At 44.3% G+C, this 16,716-nt stretch overlaps 2 protein-coding genes across 2 annotated transcripts; both read right to left on the bottom strand.

The window, feature by feature from the left end:
- Nucleotides 1–549: 549 nt before the first annotated feature.
- LOC104627668 (leucine-rich repeat-containing protein 40-like) lies at nt 550–1,350 on the bottom strand. The gene has a single exon (XM_010295999.1). It carries the CDS (start codon nt 1,348–1,350, stop codon nt 550–552), a length of 801 nt encoding a protein of 266 aa, XP_010294301.1.
- A 7,815-nt stretch (nt 1,351–9,165) lies between these two features.
- LOC104627667 (collagen alpha-1(XXII) chain-like) lies at nt 9,166–15,652 on the bottom strand (the record flags this gene model as incomplete). Its single annotated transcript, XM_010295998.1, has 7 exons — nt 9,166–9,586; nt 10,546–10,623; nt 10,984–11,166; nt 12,550–12,616; nt 14,831–15,010; nt 15,314–15,358; nt 15,617–15,652. Coding segments are annotated over 7 exons (777 nt in total), but the record flags the coding sequence as incomplete, so codon positions are not given.
- Nucleotides 15,653–16,716: the final 1,064 nt, after the last annotated feature.

The following is a 16,716-nucleotide window of genomic DNA, read 5'->3' as shown; positions in this document are numbered from 1 at the left end:
CAGAGGCCTGATCTGATTCTACCTATGTATTGGATATCAAATACCATGGAAAAAAATCACATTCTGTGCTACCTGAAGCAAAGGCAAATCCACAAGTCGGTATGGCCTTAAATGCTTCCAGAAATCTCAGCCTGCACCTACTTCAAGTGCAGACTCAAGTACCGACCCAGTGTGCAAACAAACAGTACATATTATTGCTGTTTATGTTTCACCAGTTGTTTACCTGACTCTATCCTCTCAGACTAGCTATTGTTCATTTTTTCAGACTGGATGTTTGGCTGCAACATTTCCTGAGATAGATCTATGCAACTATAAATAACAAAAAGATCATAGTCATCCCTGAGTGAATTTTTGAAAGGTATGCACCACCATTCAATACTTGTGTCAAAAAAAGACTGCCAGAGAAGTCACCTTACAGCAGAGAGGAAGCTTTTTTGCTCCAAAGAGTGATTTTACCAGACTTTTCCATCTGAAACATATTTTGTTGTGCAGTTGATTTGCACAGAGTAAATCCATCTCAGCCACTTCAGGAGGACTGACACCGGTTGTCTAGTCTCTCTGTGCCCGATGAAATGACAAGAAATAATCTCTGATCTCTTCAGGGCCTCTGCTGCAGACTTCAGGGGGAGGACTTTCCAGTGGATTCCCTTCAAAGTTGCATGAACAGTAATTGTATCCCCAGTCCAGGTTCACCAGCTCTCCAAAGCTTGCTGGAAGGGACCGTAGGTGGTTGTTTCCCAGCCAAAGAGTGTGGAGATTCCTTAAATGACAGACATCCTGGGGCAGACTCTCCAGCGAGTTGAAGAGCAGTAGCAACGTTTCCAGTTTCTCCAGATGCCGAATGCTGGAGGGGATTGTGCCTATTTTGTTGTCGCTCACATCCAGAAAGGTGAGGCTCCTCAGCTGGCAGAGGGGTGCGGGCAGTTCTGTGAGGCTGTTGTTGGCCAGGTGGAGGCTGTGCAGCTTTTGAAGTGCCCCCATTTCTGGGGGCAGAGAGCTGAGGCTGTTGTTGCTCAGAGTGAGCCTCTCCAAGTGACACAAAGTGCCAATTTCAGCAGGGATTTTCTTCAAGTTGTTGGAGTCTACATAGAGGCAGGTCAGGTTCCTGAGGTGGCTGATCTCTCGAGGGAGCAGCTCCATCTGGTACCTCAGGCAGCTCTCTCGTTCTGGGCTCATCTCCAGGACCTGCAGCTTGTCCAAGCCAAAGACCTGCACAGGCACCGATGCCAGATCTCTGCCTGAGATCTTGAGTTTCTTCTTCCCTTCGTGCTTTGGATCGTACTCTGTAAGGTATCTCCAGAGTGGATCAGGGTCTGTAGAGGCAAATCTAAAAGCGGTCGCTGCATCCATTGTCCCACCAGAACTGTGGCTGGCTGAATCAAGGCAGTCAGTGACAATTTGTTACACGCTCCACGGGCAACCTTTTTTTTGGTTCTTGGTGGATAAAGGTCCTCCGTCAGCTTTCCTCTCTATCAGGCACGTTACCAACACACACGTAGAGCGTTTGGGTTGCTCAGATACTTCACACTGAGTAAACACTTGGTGTTCTCACACCTCCCAGCTCTGCAGTGTACACAAAACCCAGCCCCCAGGCTATGACGTTGCCTCTCATGGTTACAGCTGGTGAGAGGGTGGAAAATATCTATCAGCGTTGGAAGCGAAGCAGCAGCACTGTACCTGTGCTCTTCAGCAGATTGGTTAAAATCTTTGTTTGTGTATAGCTCTTCCCTTCTGGAAGTACCTATGGTGCAGTTGCCTGAGGACTTCACATTGGTCAGTCCCAGGGGATGCAATGGAAGCAGCAAGGTTGAGTAGATAAAACAAATGGTAAATGGGACAAGAAAGCGGCAGACTCATAGCTGGTGGCTTGGGAGCTGGGAACCGTGAACAGGTCCTGCCCTCAGGTCAGTTTGTGCCTTTAACATTAAGCAAACACAATAAAGAATTAATTTTGTAATCTGAAAATGCTCCCTCCTGCTGAGTGTATGAATCCCTGCACCATAGATATACCACCTTTCACTTGCTCTGGCATATTTAAAAGCAAATTTTTATTCCTCACTGGCATAGCTTTTGTAGGAGAGATGAAAAATGCCAGGTTTAGCCCAAGCCACCCAGGACAGCATGCAATGGAGAGAGCAGGGCATCTTCCCAGAAGGAGAAAATTGTGGGTTTGAAGCCTCAGGCTGAGAAAGCTCATCATTTTTGCTTCACCCTCTATTCTTAAAGCTTTCAGTTAAAAAATGCTTAGGACAACAATTTCAAATGCTTTTCAAGGAGAGAGGTCTCCACAGCATCCTGCAGGCTATTAAAGATAGAAGGCAGTGTGTTCGAGGTGTGTTCTAAGCAGGTCTACCAGGTCGGGTCTTGTGAAGAGGGACCATGTCAGCTTTGCTTTCCCACATTGCTCAGTTATGACCTCCTCAGCTCGGGATGGTTCCGAGTTTGCTGGAGTCAGTGTCCCAGCACCAGGGGAGTGCGTGGCCGCACAGATGGGTGGTGAGTGCTGGGAGCTCTCTATCCAGACAATGCTGACAAGAGGATTTTGGGATCATTGTTCAACCCCCTCGAACTTACACTTTAGGCACTGCTGGTTTCTCATTGGGTTTCACCCTGAAATACAGATTTTCAGGGCTGTTACATACCAGCTGTTACCCTTGACTTGGATTCAGAGTGCAAATGTCATAACCCTATTGAAATCAAACCTGAATTTCCTCGAGGTTAACTTTCAACATCTGTAAGAGAAAACTGTATCACTTGCCTAGTATCCAGAAGTGTTGTGATACTGCTTTGGCATTATAAGCTCCTGAGATGCTGGTGGCTGGACACAGGCCTGCCTGCTGAGTTTCCCAACAGGTACTGCAGAAACTATCGAGCTGGGGCTATCAGAGCTGAGCATGCAATGGCGTGAGAAGGTCCTGGGGACACCGAAGGTGGTTACTCCTGTTCTTTAGGGTGATCATTAATGTCATTGGTGTCTGAAAGCTGTGTTAACTTCATCAAGAAAGGGTGGACGTATCACACAAAAAAGATTCAGCCAAGCTTGAGAAAGTCTAATAGTTGTTTATAAGTAAGAATGGGTACAATAACTCGGGAATATATGTACATCAGAGATGGATACAGGAGCCAAGGAAAAGTGAGATTTTTCACTTGCCAGGGGAAGTTGCTTACCAGCAATGACAGACCTCACAATTACCCGTAAAAATAAGGCTCGAAGTTAAACTCAGGTCCCATCAAGAAAGTACTGAAGAGGTTACTGCAATGAGAGTCATTTCAGACTTGGATGAAAGTCATCTCCCACATTACTGAGGGGAAAAATGTGTTTCTAAGAACACATTGTCAAACATGCTTGCCCTGTGAAATAAATCTGTTTGCTGCGTGTTCTGCCTTCTGCTTAAACATGCTTATCACTTCAAACCAAAACCTGAGCCTTTCAGACAGCATGTCATGCAGAGCCAAAGCCATGGTCAGAGAGAGAGAAATTTTTGTGATGTTGGAAACTGTTCTCCCGTTTTCACTTTTTCACACCTGGACTTTGACCCTGGGTTTTTCTTTGGGTGTTTTTTTTCACCAAGGTGGCAGGTTCTTTTCTGCTCCATCTTGCAGGACATCCTTCTTCCTGATGCTGATCGCCAGCTTATTGGGAATGTCAGAGTAAGATTAATGACCCTCTGTCAAATTGTTCTCTTGTGCTTTTTATATAAATTTCATGATCCAAAATGTAAAATAACAAGAAAGAGCCCATATTTTCAACACACAATCGCCCTAGAGACCCAGCAGGATATTCTCATTCTCAGTTCATACAAATTCCAACAAGAATATTGCCAGCATCAATATTCTTGAGTCAAGCTACACAAGGTATTCAGAAGTTAGCCATTACCGCACAAATCTGCTTTGTAAAACAACCCTGAAAACCAGTCCCCTGTTCATCATGTCTTCATGCTTTTCTAATCGGTTGTTCCCATTTCACACGTCAGAAGACAAAAATTTACGTTCGTGGCTTCCAGGTTTAATCCAGATTGATGAAGCTAAGAAGGCTTTCTAGTCTTAATTCAACTTCACCATTTACAAAGGTGTTGAAAGGAAAGTCCAGACTCTGATGGACCCGTATTACTTTAAGCACCTCAGACAGGTGCAGAAATTGGGGCGTAGGAGGCAATTGGGTGGCTGATGCAGAGACTCTTCCCCCAGCAGAGCCGGCTTTGCAGAGACAGCAGCAAGGAGGACTCCTCGTGGTCTCTCATGGATGCTCGTCCCCATGCAGGGCTGCAGACTGGGGCCAGAGCCTGTCTTCACCCCCAGGCTGGCTCTGTCCTTGTGCTGCTCTTCCTCCCCATGCCATGGAGCAACAACCTGAACCCTCAGCAGCACCGGACTCCAGCTCATGGAAGCTGAAAGATGTGGTACTAGTTTTTTTTCAGTCTGTGTAGCTACTGTTGAGTTAATGCAGTATTTTAAGAAAATTTTCCTGGTTTACCCTGACACAAAAATAGTACAGGTTCGTGCCATAACCTTATACCTATACGTCAAATGATCCTGTTGTTTTGGTTTTTAATTTATTTATTTGCCAGGCAAAAATGTTAATGGGATAATGGTCGGTTTGCTATAATTGCAAGAATTTACACACTTGATTTGAAAAAAAGAACCTACTGTGATGCCATAACACCCATGTGTCATTGGTACCTTTTTAATATGTAAATAATACATTGTTTGGCTCTCTAGTGCAATTTTGACAGTATATACTCTCTTACCATAGGACCAGCCAAAAAATATCCAACAAAAATATCAGCGTATTCCTGGGTTTAAACCTCAGACTCAGCGAACAGACTTTATGGTGATGTACCAGCCGCTTTGCTGCAGAGACAAGAACACTGAGATGTAAAAGCCACAGTCCTCCCTTAATCAAGACCGGTGGGGGGAGAGGCCATCAGCCCTGTCCCTGCTTTATCTGCCACCTCCTGCCTGCATGGTCACCTTGGAAGATGCTGGACAGAAAATACACCTCTGCTTGTCACCTTCCAGCTCTCACAGTCACCTGCTCGGGCACAGAGGCATCTGCATTTTCTGGAGGGCAGCTTCTGACCGTGACCGGGGCTGTACTTGTAGCTTTACTGCCTGCCCAGATGGCAGACTTAATTTGGAACGTAATCTCTGGCCATCTTTCCAAAGACTGCAAATTACACACAAACAGCCTGAGGTAAAAACTTGCAGTTTTTGGTGTGGCAGAAATCCTGCAAAGGCACCCTCCTTTCTTACCTTTTATTGCAGGTGACTTTTTGGGCACATTCACACAGGGTTTGTTTCTGGAAGAGGTGGTTGCTATAGAAGCCTCCCTTTGATGGCTCTACCCACCAAAACTGAGTGGCTATAAACACAGGTCTTGATCTGGGTCTGCAGCATGTGTCTGCTACTCCTCTTGCTAGCAACACATGATGCTTGGTAAACGCCATTTGGCTGGCTGGAGAGAAAATGAGATTTAAGAAAAAGCAGGGATATGGCACCCATTGAATTTAGGGCAAGAGACAGTCTGGGGTGTCTCCAGGAACAGATTAAACAGACAACTGGATGCTAGGAATATGCCGGAGCAAAAGGAATTAGGCTGCATCCCCTTTTCCAGGTGGAGAACCTGCAGAGCCATGGTCTGTGCCTAACCCATGCAGACCTTTTAATTGCTACTAAAGACATAGGTGTGTCCCTCGTGGTTCTAACACAGATTCTTGGCAATGGCTCCAACAGACATTCAAAGGAAAAGGGTTATCAAAAAACCAAACCCTAGATCTTCTTCAACTAGATACCACTGCACCATCTCACAGGGGTGAGATGCTTAAAATTAAAGATGCTTAAATTAGTTTAACAGAATATCATTATGTATCCACCCTTCACATGGTGCCCTTCAGCATATTAAAGTCTATCCTATGCATGGCACATGCAAACAAACTTGCTGAAAGACAATCTACAGAGCTTGAGGAGTTACTGTCAGGACAGGAATTAAATGTCACATTAACATGACCCAGTTAACATGTTTAACACATGGCTCAGGGGCTGGTGCTGTCAGCAGAATTTTGGTTTTTTTGACCATGGGTGGTTTACACGGCACTGGGCCTCCGCGCAGCAGATGGAGTGCAACTGACGCCAAGGGGCAAAAGGATTCTTGCTCATGAGCTGGCAGGCCTCATCGAGAGGGCTTTAAACTAGATTTGAAGGGGGAAGGGGATAAAGCCAGGCTCAAGGGAGATGAGCCTTGGGGTGGCGTGCCAGAGTTGGGGGTGAAATCGATAGCCCAGCTCAAGTGCATCTACACCAATGAACGCAACATGAGCAGCAAACTGGAGGAGCTGGAAGCCGTTGTGCAGCGGGACAGCTATGATGTAGTTGCCATCACAGAAACATGGTGGGATGCTTCTCATGACTGGAGTGCTGCAATGGATGGCCATAAGCTCTTCAGAAGGGAGAGGCAAGGAAGGAGAGGTGGTGGGGTACCTCAGTATGTTAGGGAGAGTTTTGATTGTATAGAAATCAATGATTGTGTTGACCAAGTCGAGTGCTTATGGGTAAGGATGCAGGGAGAAGCAAACAAGACAGATATCCTGCTGGGAGTCTGTTATAGACCACCCAGCCAGGACAAAGAGCCAGATGAAACATTCTATAAGTGACTGGAAGAAGTCTTGCATTCACTGGTCCTTGTTCTTGTCGGGGGATTCAGTTTACCGGACGCCTACTGGAAGTATAACACGGCAGAGAGGAAACCATCTGGGAGGTTCCTGGAGTGTGTGGAGGAGAACTTCCTGACACAGCTGGCGAGTGAGCCCACCAGGGGAGGTGCCTTACTCGACCTGCTGAGGTGCTGGAGTGTGTCCAGAGAAGGGCAACGAAGCTGATGAAGGGTCTGGAGCACAAGTCTTATGGGGAGCGGCTGAGGGAACTGGGGTTGTTCAGTCTGGAGAAGAGGAGGCTGAGGGGAGACCTCATCGCTCTATACAACTACCTGAAAGGGGGTTGTGGTGAGGTGGGTGTTGGTCTCTTCTCCCAAATAACCAGCAATAGGACGAGAGGAAATGGGCTCAAGTTGCGCCAAGGGAGGTTTAGATTGGATATTAGGAAAAATTTCTTTACTGAGAGAGTGGTGAAGCATTGGAACAGGCTGCCCAGGGAGGTGGTGGAGTCACCATCACTGGAGGTGTTCAAAAAACGTGTGGATGTGGCACTTTGGGACATGGTTTAGTGGGCATGGTGGTGTTGGGTTGATGGTTGGACTTAATGATCTTAAAGGTCTTTTCCAACCAATGATTCTGTGATTCTCCAATTCTGTGATTCTGTGACCTCCATAAAACCTGCTCATTGCCATTGCATTTCTTCAAAACAGTGGCTAGTGCCATGTTGGGAGTTAACTCTTGCATCGAAAACCTGTACTACCTCACCACTGGAGAGATGAAATCTCAGCCTGGATGAGGAAAAATGATGATTTTAAATACAATGTGATCAACATGCTTACTGAATGCTGAAATATAGCAAGCTGACCTAAGATGCAGAACAGTAACAGATATACCATTGAGAGTTACTTAAAAGCAGTAAGCTTTTCACTTCATGATATTTTCATTTTGATTGGTCTTTCCATAACAAAAAACACAGTAAAATCAAATCAAAGAGTTTATTTGCATAGAAAATAGTAAAAATAGCACCACTGAGAGTGACACAGTAAAGACTGTTGAACCCTGGCATATGAACAGGTTATTTAATGTCATTTAATTCCATTTTTCAGTAAAACAGGCAAATTTTATCTGCTACTGGGTAAGAAAAAGACTCCAAGTCCGGCAAATGATTATATCTGGGCTTTAGCCTTGGGGTTAAGCCAGCCTCTGATTCTGGGCTGGTTATAGACAGCTGTGGCTTCTGCTTGGCTTAGCCAGCTTGGAAGCCCCATGCCGTATGGTGAATGGGCCAGCAGGGCAGGGTGCCTCTTTTCCGCCTCCAAAAGACCTGATGAGATTTCCAGACACATTCAGCACTTAGAGTCCGTGTCATGTTCATTACTCTGGTGCCTCACTACAAACTGCTTTGTGCAGAGCAGCTTTGAAAACGCAGCTGCTTTGCTGGCTGGCACATATATGCAAGGCCTGATCGCCTCTCAGATCCCCAACTTTGTGGGCGGACATGTCTTGGACAGAGGCTTAAACTTAAAAACGACCTATTGTGAAGGTCTTTTCAGACCCCAACCCTCTTTATTTTTTCTTTGCATTCTCAGGTTGATTTTGGCAATTAGCTGACAGGGGAAAGGGGCCAGTGGACTTGTTGCTGACTTTTTGCTTTCACCCTCAAACACAATTTCTTCCAATTTTCTGAACACCTCTTTGCTCTGACCTTTTCATCAGAGATCAACCTCTTCCTAGACCAACCTGCAACTTCTCACCTACCCTCTAAAACACGACCTTGCCAAGTTATTGGCATCATCCAAATGGTGAAGTTGGGTCACACTTGGCCTCCTGAGATTTTTAATACCAGGAAACTTTCTGTGCTGCTCTGGCTGATTTTTGGGTGAAGCAATGCTAGGCAGCTGTGTGTGTGCTGGCAATGAACAGGGGAATTGGCATCCCTGAGCTGACAGAAAACAGCATCAAAGTTTTTGGAGCGGCATCTCCCTGACAGAAGGAAGATAAGCTCCATCTGGTAGAACCAAACGCTCTGAGTACTGAAGTTCTTGCACAGGGAGCAGTGAATAGGTTTAGATCATCTCTGTGGTGTCTTCAGGCCTTGCTGTGAGATCCTACATGGTCCCATAAACAGCAGCTTCTATAAGATACAGATTCACTTATGGGCAGAAGAACATTAAATTTAGCAGGGATCTTCTGGGAAACATACACTAGCTGTTCATAACTGTCTGTCCGTTGTGAGTTGAAGGTACTGGAGACCTCTTTTCCAGCTTTGGCATGGCTTCGCCTTCCTCCTGCCTATGTGGATGGCAGATAGCACCAACAATCCTGTGATCAGCCTGTGTCTCACAGTTAATGCCCTGGGCTGCAGGATTTGATTTCAATTTCAAGGATGAGGGGTAAAGCTTTGGAAAGAATTAACCAGATAACAGACAAAAATTTTGGCATCGGAATGGTTTTGCATAAACAGCTGCACAATGCATTGATATTATATGCTCTTCAAAAGAGGAAAAAACCACTTATTTTTAATGTTTTAATATGCCCTGGTGTTAGTGAAAACAAAAACAATTTCACATATCACATCAAAGATAATAATAATAATTATAATTCATAAAAATAATCTGACCGACCGGCAGCATTTGTTGGCTTCAGAAGGCCTCCCATGAAAAAAACACAGTTGAAGACATCTGAGAGCTTTTGGCAGGTGTGACGAATTCAAGTTTTAAAAACAAGTCTGGGGATACTCTCTGCATGCTAGGGCCCTTTGACGTTGGCGGGTCTGGCAGCCAGGCTTGCATAGTAAGCACACTGAGTAGGGTCACACTGTCCGTTGGCTCCCGGAGGTCCCTGCGGGCCCATGAGACCAGGTACCCCAGCTTCACCTTGAGGGCCAGGTGGTCCTGGCATTCCATCTTTGGCATAACCAGGCTCCCCTGGGAGGCCTAAAATAAAAACAAAACATCCTTGGTAAGTGGCAGTCCCAGGGGGTGGCACTCTGCAGCGCAACATCACATGAGATGGCTTTGCTTTGCTGTCAACCTGGGTGCAAATATCGGCTTCCACAGGCTGGTGTCTGTCTGGCATGTATCTACAAGGATGTGGCAAGCATGTCTCGTTTGAACGTAAGATTTCCAACCCTTTTGTCATTCTGGGGCTGTACAGCTGTGCTATTGCTGTTCTTCCTCTGTCACCAGGTTGTTGAAGTTGGCTGCACAAGCCAAATAATGACATATAGTCCTCACAGAGAGGAGGTGAGGATGGGAAAGCTTGAGACAAGAGCCAACTTTGGGAGATAACTAATTCATACTAAGCATAGTGTGTCCAAAGTTATTTAAGGCAATGAAGGGCCAGTATGCCAAATGCAACCCATGGAGTTCTGAAGGCTTCCCATAGTTTCCTCCCCCAACAAAGCAGGGTGAAGGCAAAACTGATCAATGGCTCCAAATTTCAGATTAGAAACAAAATATATTTGCTGCTTCTTTGTTGACAAAGGTAAAGCACGAGCTGTATGCCTGAGGCACAGGTATTGGGTATGACCTTTTATAATAGCTGAAGTTACCTGGATCTCTGGGTTCAGCTTGGTCAGAACAAGATTTTGGCAAGGGCAGATAAGACATTTCACTAGGTATCTAGCAATTAAAGCTTCACTTTGGATTCGTCCCAAAGGTCAGTTAACCTAGCTGTTACTGAGATGGATCATTATACCTGTCAATCAGGCTGAAGAAACAAAGGTGGCTGGCTATGATGCTAGTGATATATTTCTTCCCTTTGGGCCACTTTCTACAGAAATTGTGTATACCATATTTACATTCACCTGATTGCCTATCTAATATGGCAGAAACCTGTGTCCTTGTACCAGTCCTGAGTGATGTGTTTTGTGGGATGTTCTGAATAAACACACCTGGAATTCCTGGAGGACCTATTTCCCCTCGTTGGCCAATGCCAGTATCTCCTTTCTCACCCTTTGCTCCTCTTTCTCCTGTAGAGAGGGAAAGAAAAATAATGAACTGATGAGCATGATCTACAGAACTAAAGAACACTACCTTACGTCTTCCATCCGCACTGAAACCTATACATTTGCTAATAATAGTTCCTAATTGTGACCAGCCCTCTGAGATGAGATGTTAAGTAAGAATGAAGACTCACCCCACTCCAATTCTGGACAGAGGTGGAACACACCACTGGTCACATTCACCACCTCTGGTTCAACAGACTGAGGCTGCTTCTAACACATGTGTTTTGAAGACCACTTAGATGCTACTAAGAGGAGAGGTGGATGCCAAGGTGTGGTGGACATATCCCTTCACAGGACTTCGCAGACACACCAAGTTTCACTCACCTTTGGGACCAATTGGTCCAGCTGGCCCTTCAGACCCAGTCTGTCCAGGCCGGCCAGGCTCTCCCGGAGGGCCAGTTCTTCCCGGGAGTCCTTCCTTCCCAGGGGGACCAGGAGGTCCTGGTCTTCCATGGGATGCTTTTACATGTGCAGGCTGTATCTGAGCCAGGAGATAGGCTAACTTTGCTGTGAAGAGAAGGAAATGGGTTTGTTATACTAGAGGGTCAGTGCTCCAAGACATGGAGAGCCAGAACAAGTGGCCCAGTAAAGTCCAAGTATTGTCACAGATCAATTTTTCAGGGCCACCCATTTGTTGTCCCCATGTTATCCTTCTCCATAAGCCATGATGGTGCCTCCCTGACCCTCTCTAAATTATTTAAATCTCATTTCTCAGTAGCTTTAAGCTTCATCTAAATTTCATACATAATCCTAAACACTTCTCTCATCCTCTGCTTCGTGTCCACCAAGGATCTGAAGTGTCTTTTAGTTTAGCTGTGCAGCTGGTGGATGTTTGTCAAACTGGAATCATTGCTGCTCAGAAAAGAAGAGCCTATTTCCACTCTGCGACACAGAATGAGATGTTACATGGCTGCTCTGCAGGGACAAAGCTTACTTTTCTTGTTCTGGGCTGTTACACACGTGGAGGTAAAGCTAATGTACCCGTCTCTGGCTGCAAAGTCAGAAAGTGTAATTAAGGCAGCTTCCTGCATCAACATATTCTCCAGTTTCCATGCAGGCACATTGCTTGCCACTTCCAGATTCAGACCTGGAGCAGCTTAGAGAGCACTTAAGACATACTCAGCATCACAAAAACATCCTACAGAATGGAGTGAGAAGGATTTTCTGTCTTCTCTTCATTGATCTAATATCTTGAATGCTTTTAGATTGGCATGGAATTTGAAGTTTGAGAGTATGTAAATAAAATCCTTCAAATAAATCACTCCATTGAACCACGATCTTTAGTCTCAAGAAAATGCCCATAGCTACATTTCACCTGCTCCAGGAGCTGTTGGAAGAGCTCAACATTTCACTGCAGACGAGGTCAGTAGTGGTCTGCAATTCATGTACTTTGAGAGAAGCAGCAGTCCACATCCACTCCACCTCCTCATATTGATGAGTATCAAATGTCACAGCCAGAAACTAGGAACATTTCTCCTCCAGCTGGGACCTCAAAAGCAGGTTTACATATTACTCTGATTACTTTCTTTTCTAGGACCCCAAATTTTTATGTTTTAATTTGTATCTTCTCTTGCCCTACCATCACAGCACAGGCATCTGTAGCAATGAGTCTGCAGCAAAGCTGGTTTAGTAGCAAAAAGCCATGAGATGACTAACACAGGCAATGGCCTTGGGTTGAAGAAGGGAGAAAGCTCCTTTACTCTTGCTGGGAACATCAAGCCTGGGGAACCGTAAAACTTGCTAAACACATTTTGTTTTACACACTCCTCTTTCCAGGCATTGAATCCTGTAAGCAGGAGAGGTTCAGTGCCAGTTACATCACTACAGCTATGGAAAGTATCTTTCATACTTTCAGATATATCTGCTGGCTTCCCAGAGCTGATTACTTACCATCTAGCTGCTTGTCTAACTCCTGTTGGATGAGCCTTCTCAAAGTCTCTAGAGATGGGGGTTCTCCCTAGAGAGTAATAATCACAGTAATAACAAGATATAATAATCACAGACAGGGGATGTGCAAGTGAAACCCTCTACAAAGGGTTTAGTAGGTTGCTTTTCATCACCCACCGCATACACGGGGCTGCAGGGGCTGCCTGAAAGAAGAATGTAACAGGACACAAAACATTCCCAACCTGCTGGCAAGCCATGGGCTCAGTGGTGTAGAGCAGGAAGCCTCGTCAGAAGGCATAGTTGGTACACTGTCCCTGTCTCCTTCCTAAAGAAAATCTCCCTCCTATACAGTCATAAGAGAAGTAGTAGAAATCAAATCAGGAGAGATCCTCTGTCCTACTAGACCACAGCGGAAAGCCTACCTCCTTTTTCAGCGTTGCACGTTTGCATGCAGAGAGGAGCATGCGTGCCCCCGGCGTAGCTAAGGTGGGCATCTAGACTTGCTATGAACACTTATATTGGAAGCATCACCTGCCAACAGGCCTTATCTCGGGGAACAGAAGCCAGTTTACGTGTATGATACCCATTCTTCCCAACAAGTGCAAGGTTCTGCCTGATTTCAGGCTGTTGAAGAGAGACAGGAGATGTGGCTGCCTGGCCTTGGTTCCCTACCCAGCCTCAAGGGACAGTATCTTTCATCTCCTTTCTCAGCTCTTTTGTGTGACATTGCTGTTGAACAGCTGTAACAGCAGTCAGAACTCAAAGCTATGTGAACAAGAAGTCTGGATGATGCAAATGAAAAAATTACGAAAGCATTTTTAGTAGGTGGAAGGAGAATTTTTTAGGTTGTGCCTTTCCAAGAAAATAAAAAAAAAGTGGTTTTAGGGTAACCAGACTCTTGCCTTTGCATAAACTTAAAAAAAAAAAAAAAGCTATATTTTAAAAATAAACCATTTTAAACAAGCAAGATCAAATATTTTCCTTTGTAAATCATAAAATGAGAAGTTTCTCTTGAAATGCACTTTTCGCTTTTTGGCTAAAATTATTCTTTGAATTTCTGCTGCCAGTTTTGAAAACACCTCTGGTCAACCTAAAGACTGCATTCTTTGTGTATGATCTATTTGCATGAAAGTGTCGCTTTTCCCTCACACCTATCCCTTTAACATACAAAGATGCCGTCTGTGTCCTCTATGTTTATAAAAACCTTGTGAAGTCTTCTAACTCATAAGTTATTCATCATTAAGAAATGTAGATTTGATTAAATAGCTAAGAGACATTTTGATTTTAACCAATAATATTGCTGGAAAGTACAGAGCTGGTCTATTTGCTACCTTCTTCCCAACACAAATTTTGCATGTGAAGAAAATGTGTTTGTTGGTGAAAAAAGGAACAATTTTGTCATTAATTACTAAACCTTTCTGATGGCTCTTAGTGAATACCCCAGTAAGTAAACATGATTGTGGAACACACTTTGATGGCTTATAAATTATCTTTTCAAGTTTTCACCCTATTAGTTGAATTAAGCCTCCCTAATCATCACTGGATTGAATCAAATCTCTATGTTGTTGAAACGCACAAAGAAGTGTTTTGTCTAAAATTTACCCAGCTTTTACATCAGAGTTTATGTCACTGTTTATTCCCCTCTGAGGTAATCTCAAATTCACCCTCAGGATGGGCATAGCAGCTTCACTAGCGTTGGTAGTTTTTCTCATTCTTCTACATACACTACCCTCAAGCAGTCTCAGCAGTGAGTTTGTTTCCCATTAGGGAACAAAAGAAAAAAAAAAAGATAATATTAAACAAAAATAGGATTTCATGAATTCTGATGAGCTGACTCCAGGATTTCCAGGAACAGAGCACTGACCTTTCCACGGCTCAGCATTTTGTCTCTCATAACAACCAGCAGCAGAGGAAGGCGTAAGACCTCTGTATGAAATGCTACACATTAACACCGTTATAGAAAGACGCTTTTTCAGACTCCATGGACAAAGTCACATGACCTGATTTAGGCTTTTAGGGGTATAAGGTGTCAGGGACTGGCCGCCCTGGCTATAGGTCTGGATTGCTCAGCTCTCCTGAAGTTTAATCCAACACTCCTCACAACACGTCCCTCAGATATGCTATAGGCTTCCTTTTTGTGTATCAAGAGATAAAGCCGCTGTCCCCCCGTTATAACACACACTTGTGCTGGTTTCTGCCAGCCTTACTGTTATCTTGGGTACTTTTCTGATCACTCATTGTGGCTGCAGAATTACTGAACAAAGTCCTTCTCTGGCAGCCTTACCCTTGGTCCTGGAAATCCTGGCTGTCCTGGAGGACCGGGAGGTCCAACTTGCCCACTGTCTCCTGGGGGTCCATGGGGTCCCATCAGTCCTGGATGGCCTTTATGACCAGGTATCCCAGGGTCACCTGGAGGACCCTTTTCTCCCTGAGGACCTTTTTCACCTTTGAAGCCAGGCTGTCCCTAAGTGAAAAAAACCCAACATTACCACCACAAAATAGGAGACAGACTTCTGATTTCCAAGCACAGCAAAACATGAAGAGCTGAGCTGGCAAAGTTGCTGAATACAACATCTGGTGCATTGCAAATGATCCACAAATTATTACTGACAGAGAATGATTAAAGAGAGGGCTGGGAGGGTGGAGAGCGTGGCAGATCTCTACAGGCCACGCTTCACTCTTGAATAACCCCTTCCTTGGCCCCTAACTCAAAATATTTCTTTTTATTTCAACATAATGAAATAACTAACAATATTCTCCAACCTACCCTCTCTCCTTTGGAGCCAATTTCACCTGGTTTTCCTGGTGCACCCTAAAACAAAATAAAGGTGAGCATGAAAGAGCTATCCATAATAACAATAAATAATAAAGCGCATGCCTTTGCAATGATTCTTATGACCTGGGGAAAATTTCTTTCTCTGTCAGTCCCACAGGTTCCTGAGAGCTCCCTGTTTGCTCTCAAATATCAACAATTCAAGAAAAAAATCAAATTATTGCAACCCAGGCAGCATCCTTGATGCTTTTTTCCCAAGAACCAGCCCTCCTTTGAAAAACTGGGAATTTAACTTACCTCTTTTCCCGGAGGACCTTTCTCTCCTGGCTCTCCCTGAGAGATACAGAGAGTGAATATAGCAACAAACCGCAAGGAGTTGCAAGAAAGACCCTTCCTAATAACTACAAGTCTTGTTTTCTGTTTAGAGTCTAAGTTTTCTGCTACAATAACAGTGGATTTGGATGATTTAGCCTTATCCTACTGCTGTAGGTCATTCCTGGAAAGACATATCCTACTATTTAGAAAACATTTGCTGGTAAAGCTGCATACCATGTAAATGTTTGCAAATAAAAGAAATTATTTTCTGCTGAACCAGCTGAGATCAGGATAGATGTTTCACTGAAAGTGTGTTCCTGATTTCAACCTGTTTTACTCCTTTTTCGTACAGACATTTCACAAGGTTTTGCATACTTTACTTGGGCTGGTTTAGCTTAAGCAGTGCCAATGTTATAGCCATAACAGTTTAAAGATGTAGAGGAAGTAAATTTTGTAAGAAGAGGTACCATTTTGTATTACACCAGCTGAGATAATGGATATTGAGCCAGTGATAAAGCAAGTTTGAGACTGAAAGCTTGCCTGTGTTTCAGAACTGTATCATAGAATTACAGAATGGTTTTGACTGGAAGGAACCATTAAAGATCATCTGGTCCACCCCCCAATATCTAATAACCTCAGTTCAAACAAGAACCCCATTAGGATTTTTTTTCTACACTCTGCATTTATAATGTGGTAATTAGGCAATACAATATTTGCATTTTAACATGTCAGTGAAAAAAAAGTCACTGTAGTCTTGAAGTGCACTGATAAAGCAAAGCAAACATTAAATTAGTTATTTCTAAAATTTTGCCCACTTTCCTATGTCATGAATGGAAAGATTCATCTTTATAGTCCATTTACAATCCACACATATGGTCATATTTATAATGTGTGCATGCAAACGGTATTTTTCCCATAACCTGGAAACATATATAACGTGTTGGAGCAGGTCCAGAGGAGGCCACAAAAATGATCAGAGGGATGGAACATCTCTCCTAAGAGGACAGGCTGAGAGAGTTGAGGTTGTTCAACCTGGAAAAGAAAATGCTCTGGGGATACCTACTTGCAGCCTTCCAGTACTT

The sequence above is a fragment of the Phaethon lepturus genome, unplaced genomic scaffold, assembly GCF_000687285.1.
Source record: "Phaethon lepturus isolate BGI_N335 unplaced genomic scaffold, ASM68728v1 scaffold25381, whole genome shotgun sequence".
Lineage (NCBI taxonomy): Eukaryota > Metazoa > Chordata > Aves > Phaethontiformes > Phaethontidae > Phaethon > Phaethon lepturus.
Note: the sequence above shows the minus strand (reverse complement) of the source record. Positions and strands in the feature narration are given on the sequence as shown.

What these genes read in the sequence shown, in the direction of transcription:
- LOC104627668 (XM_010295999.1), bottom strand. Translation starts at nt 1,350, where the DNA reads ATGGATGCAGCGACCGCTTTTAGATTTGCCTCTACAGACCCTGATCCA.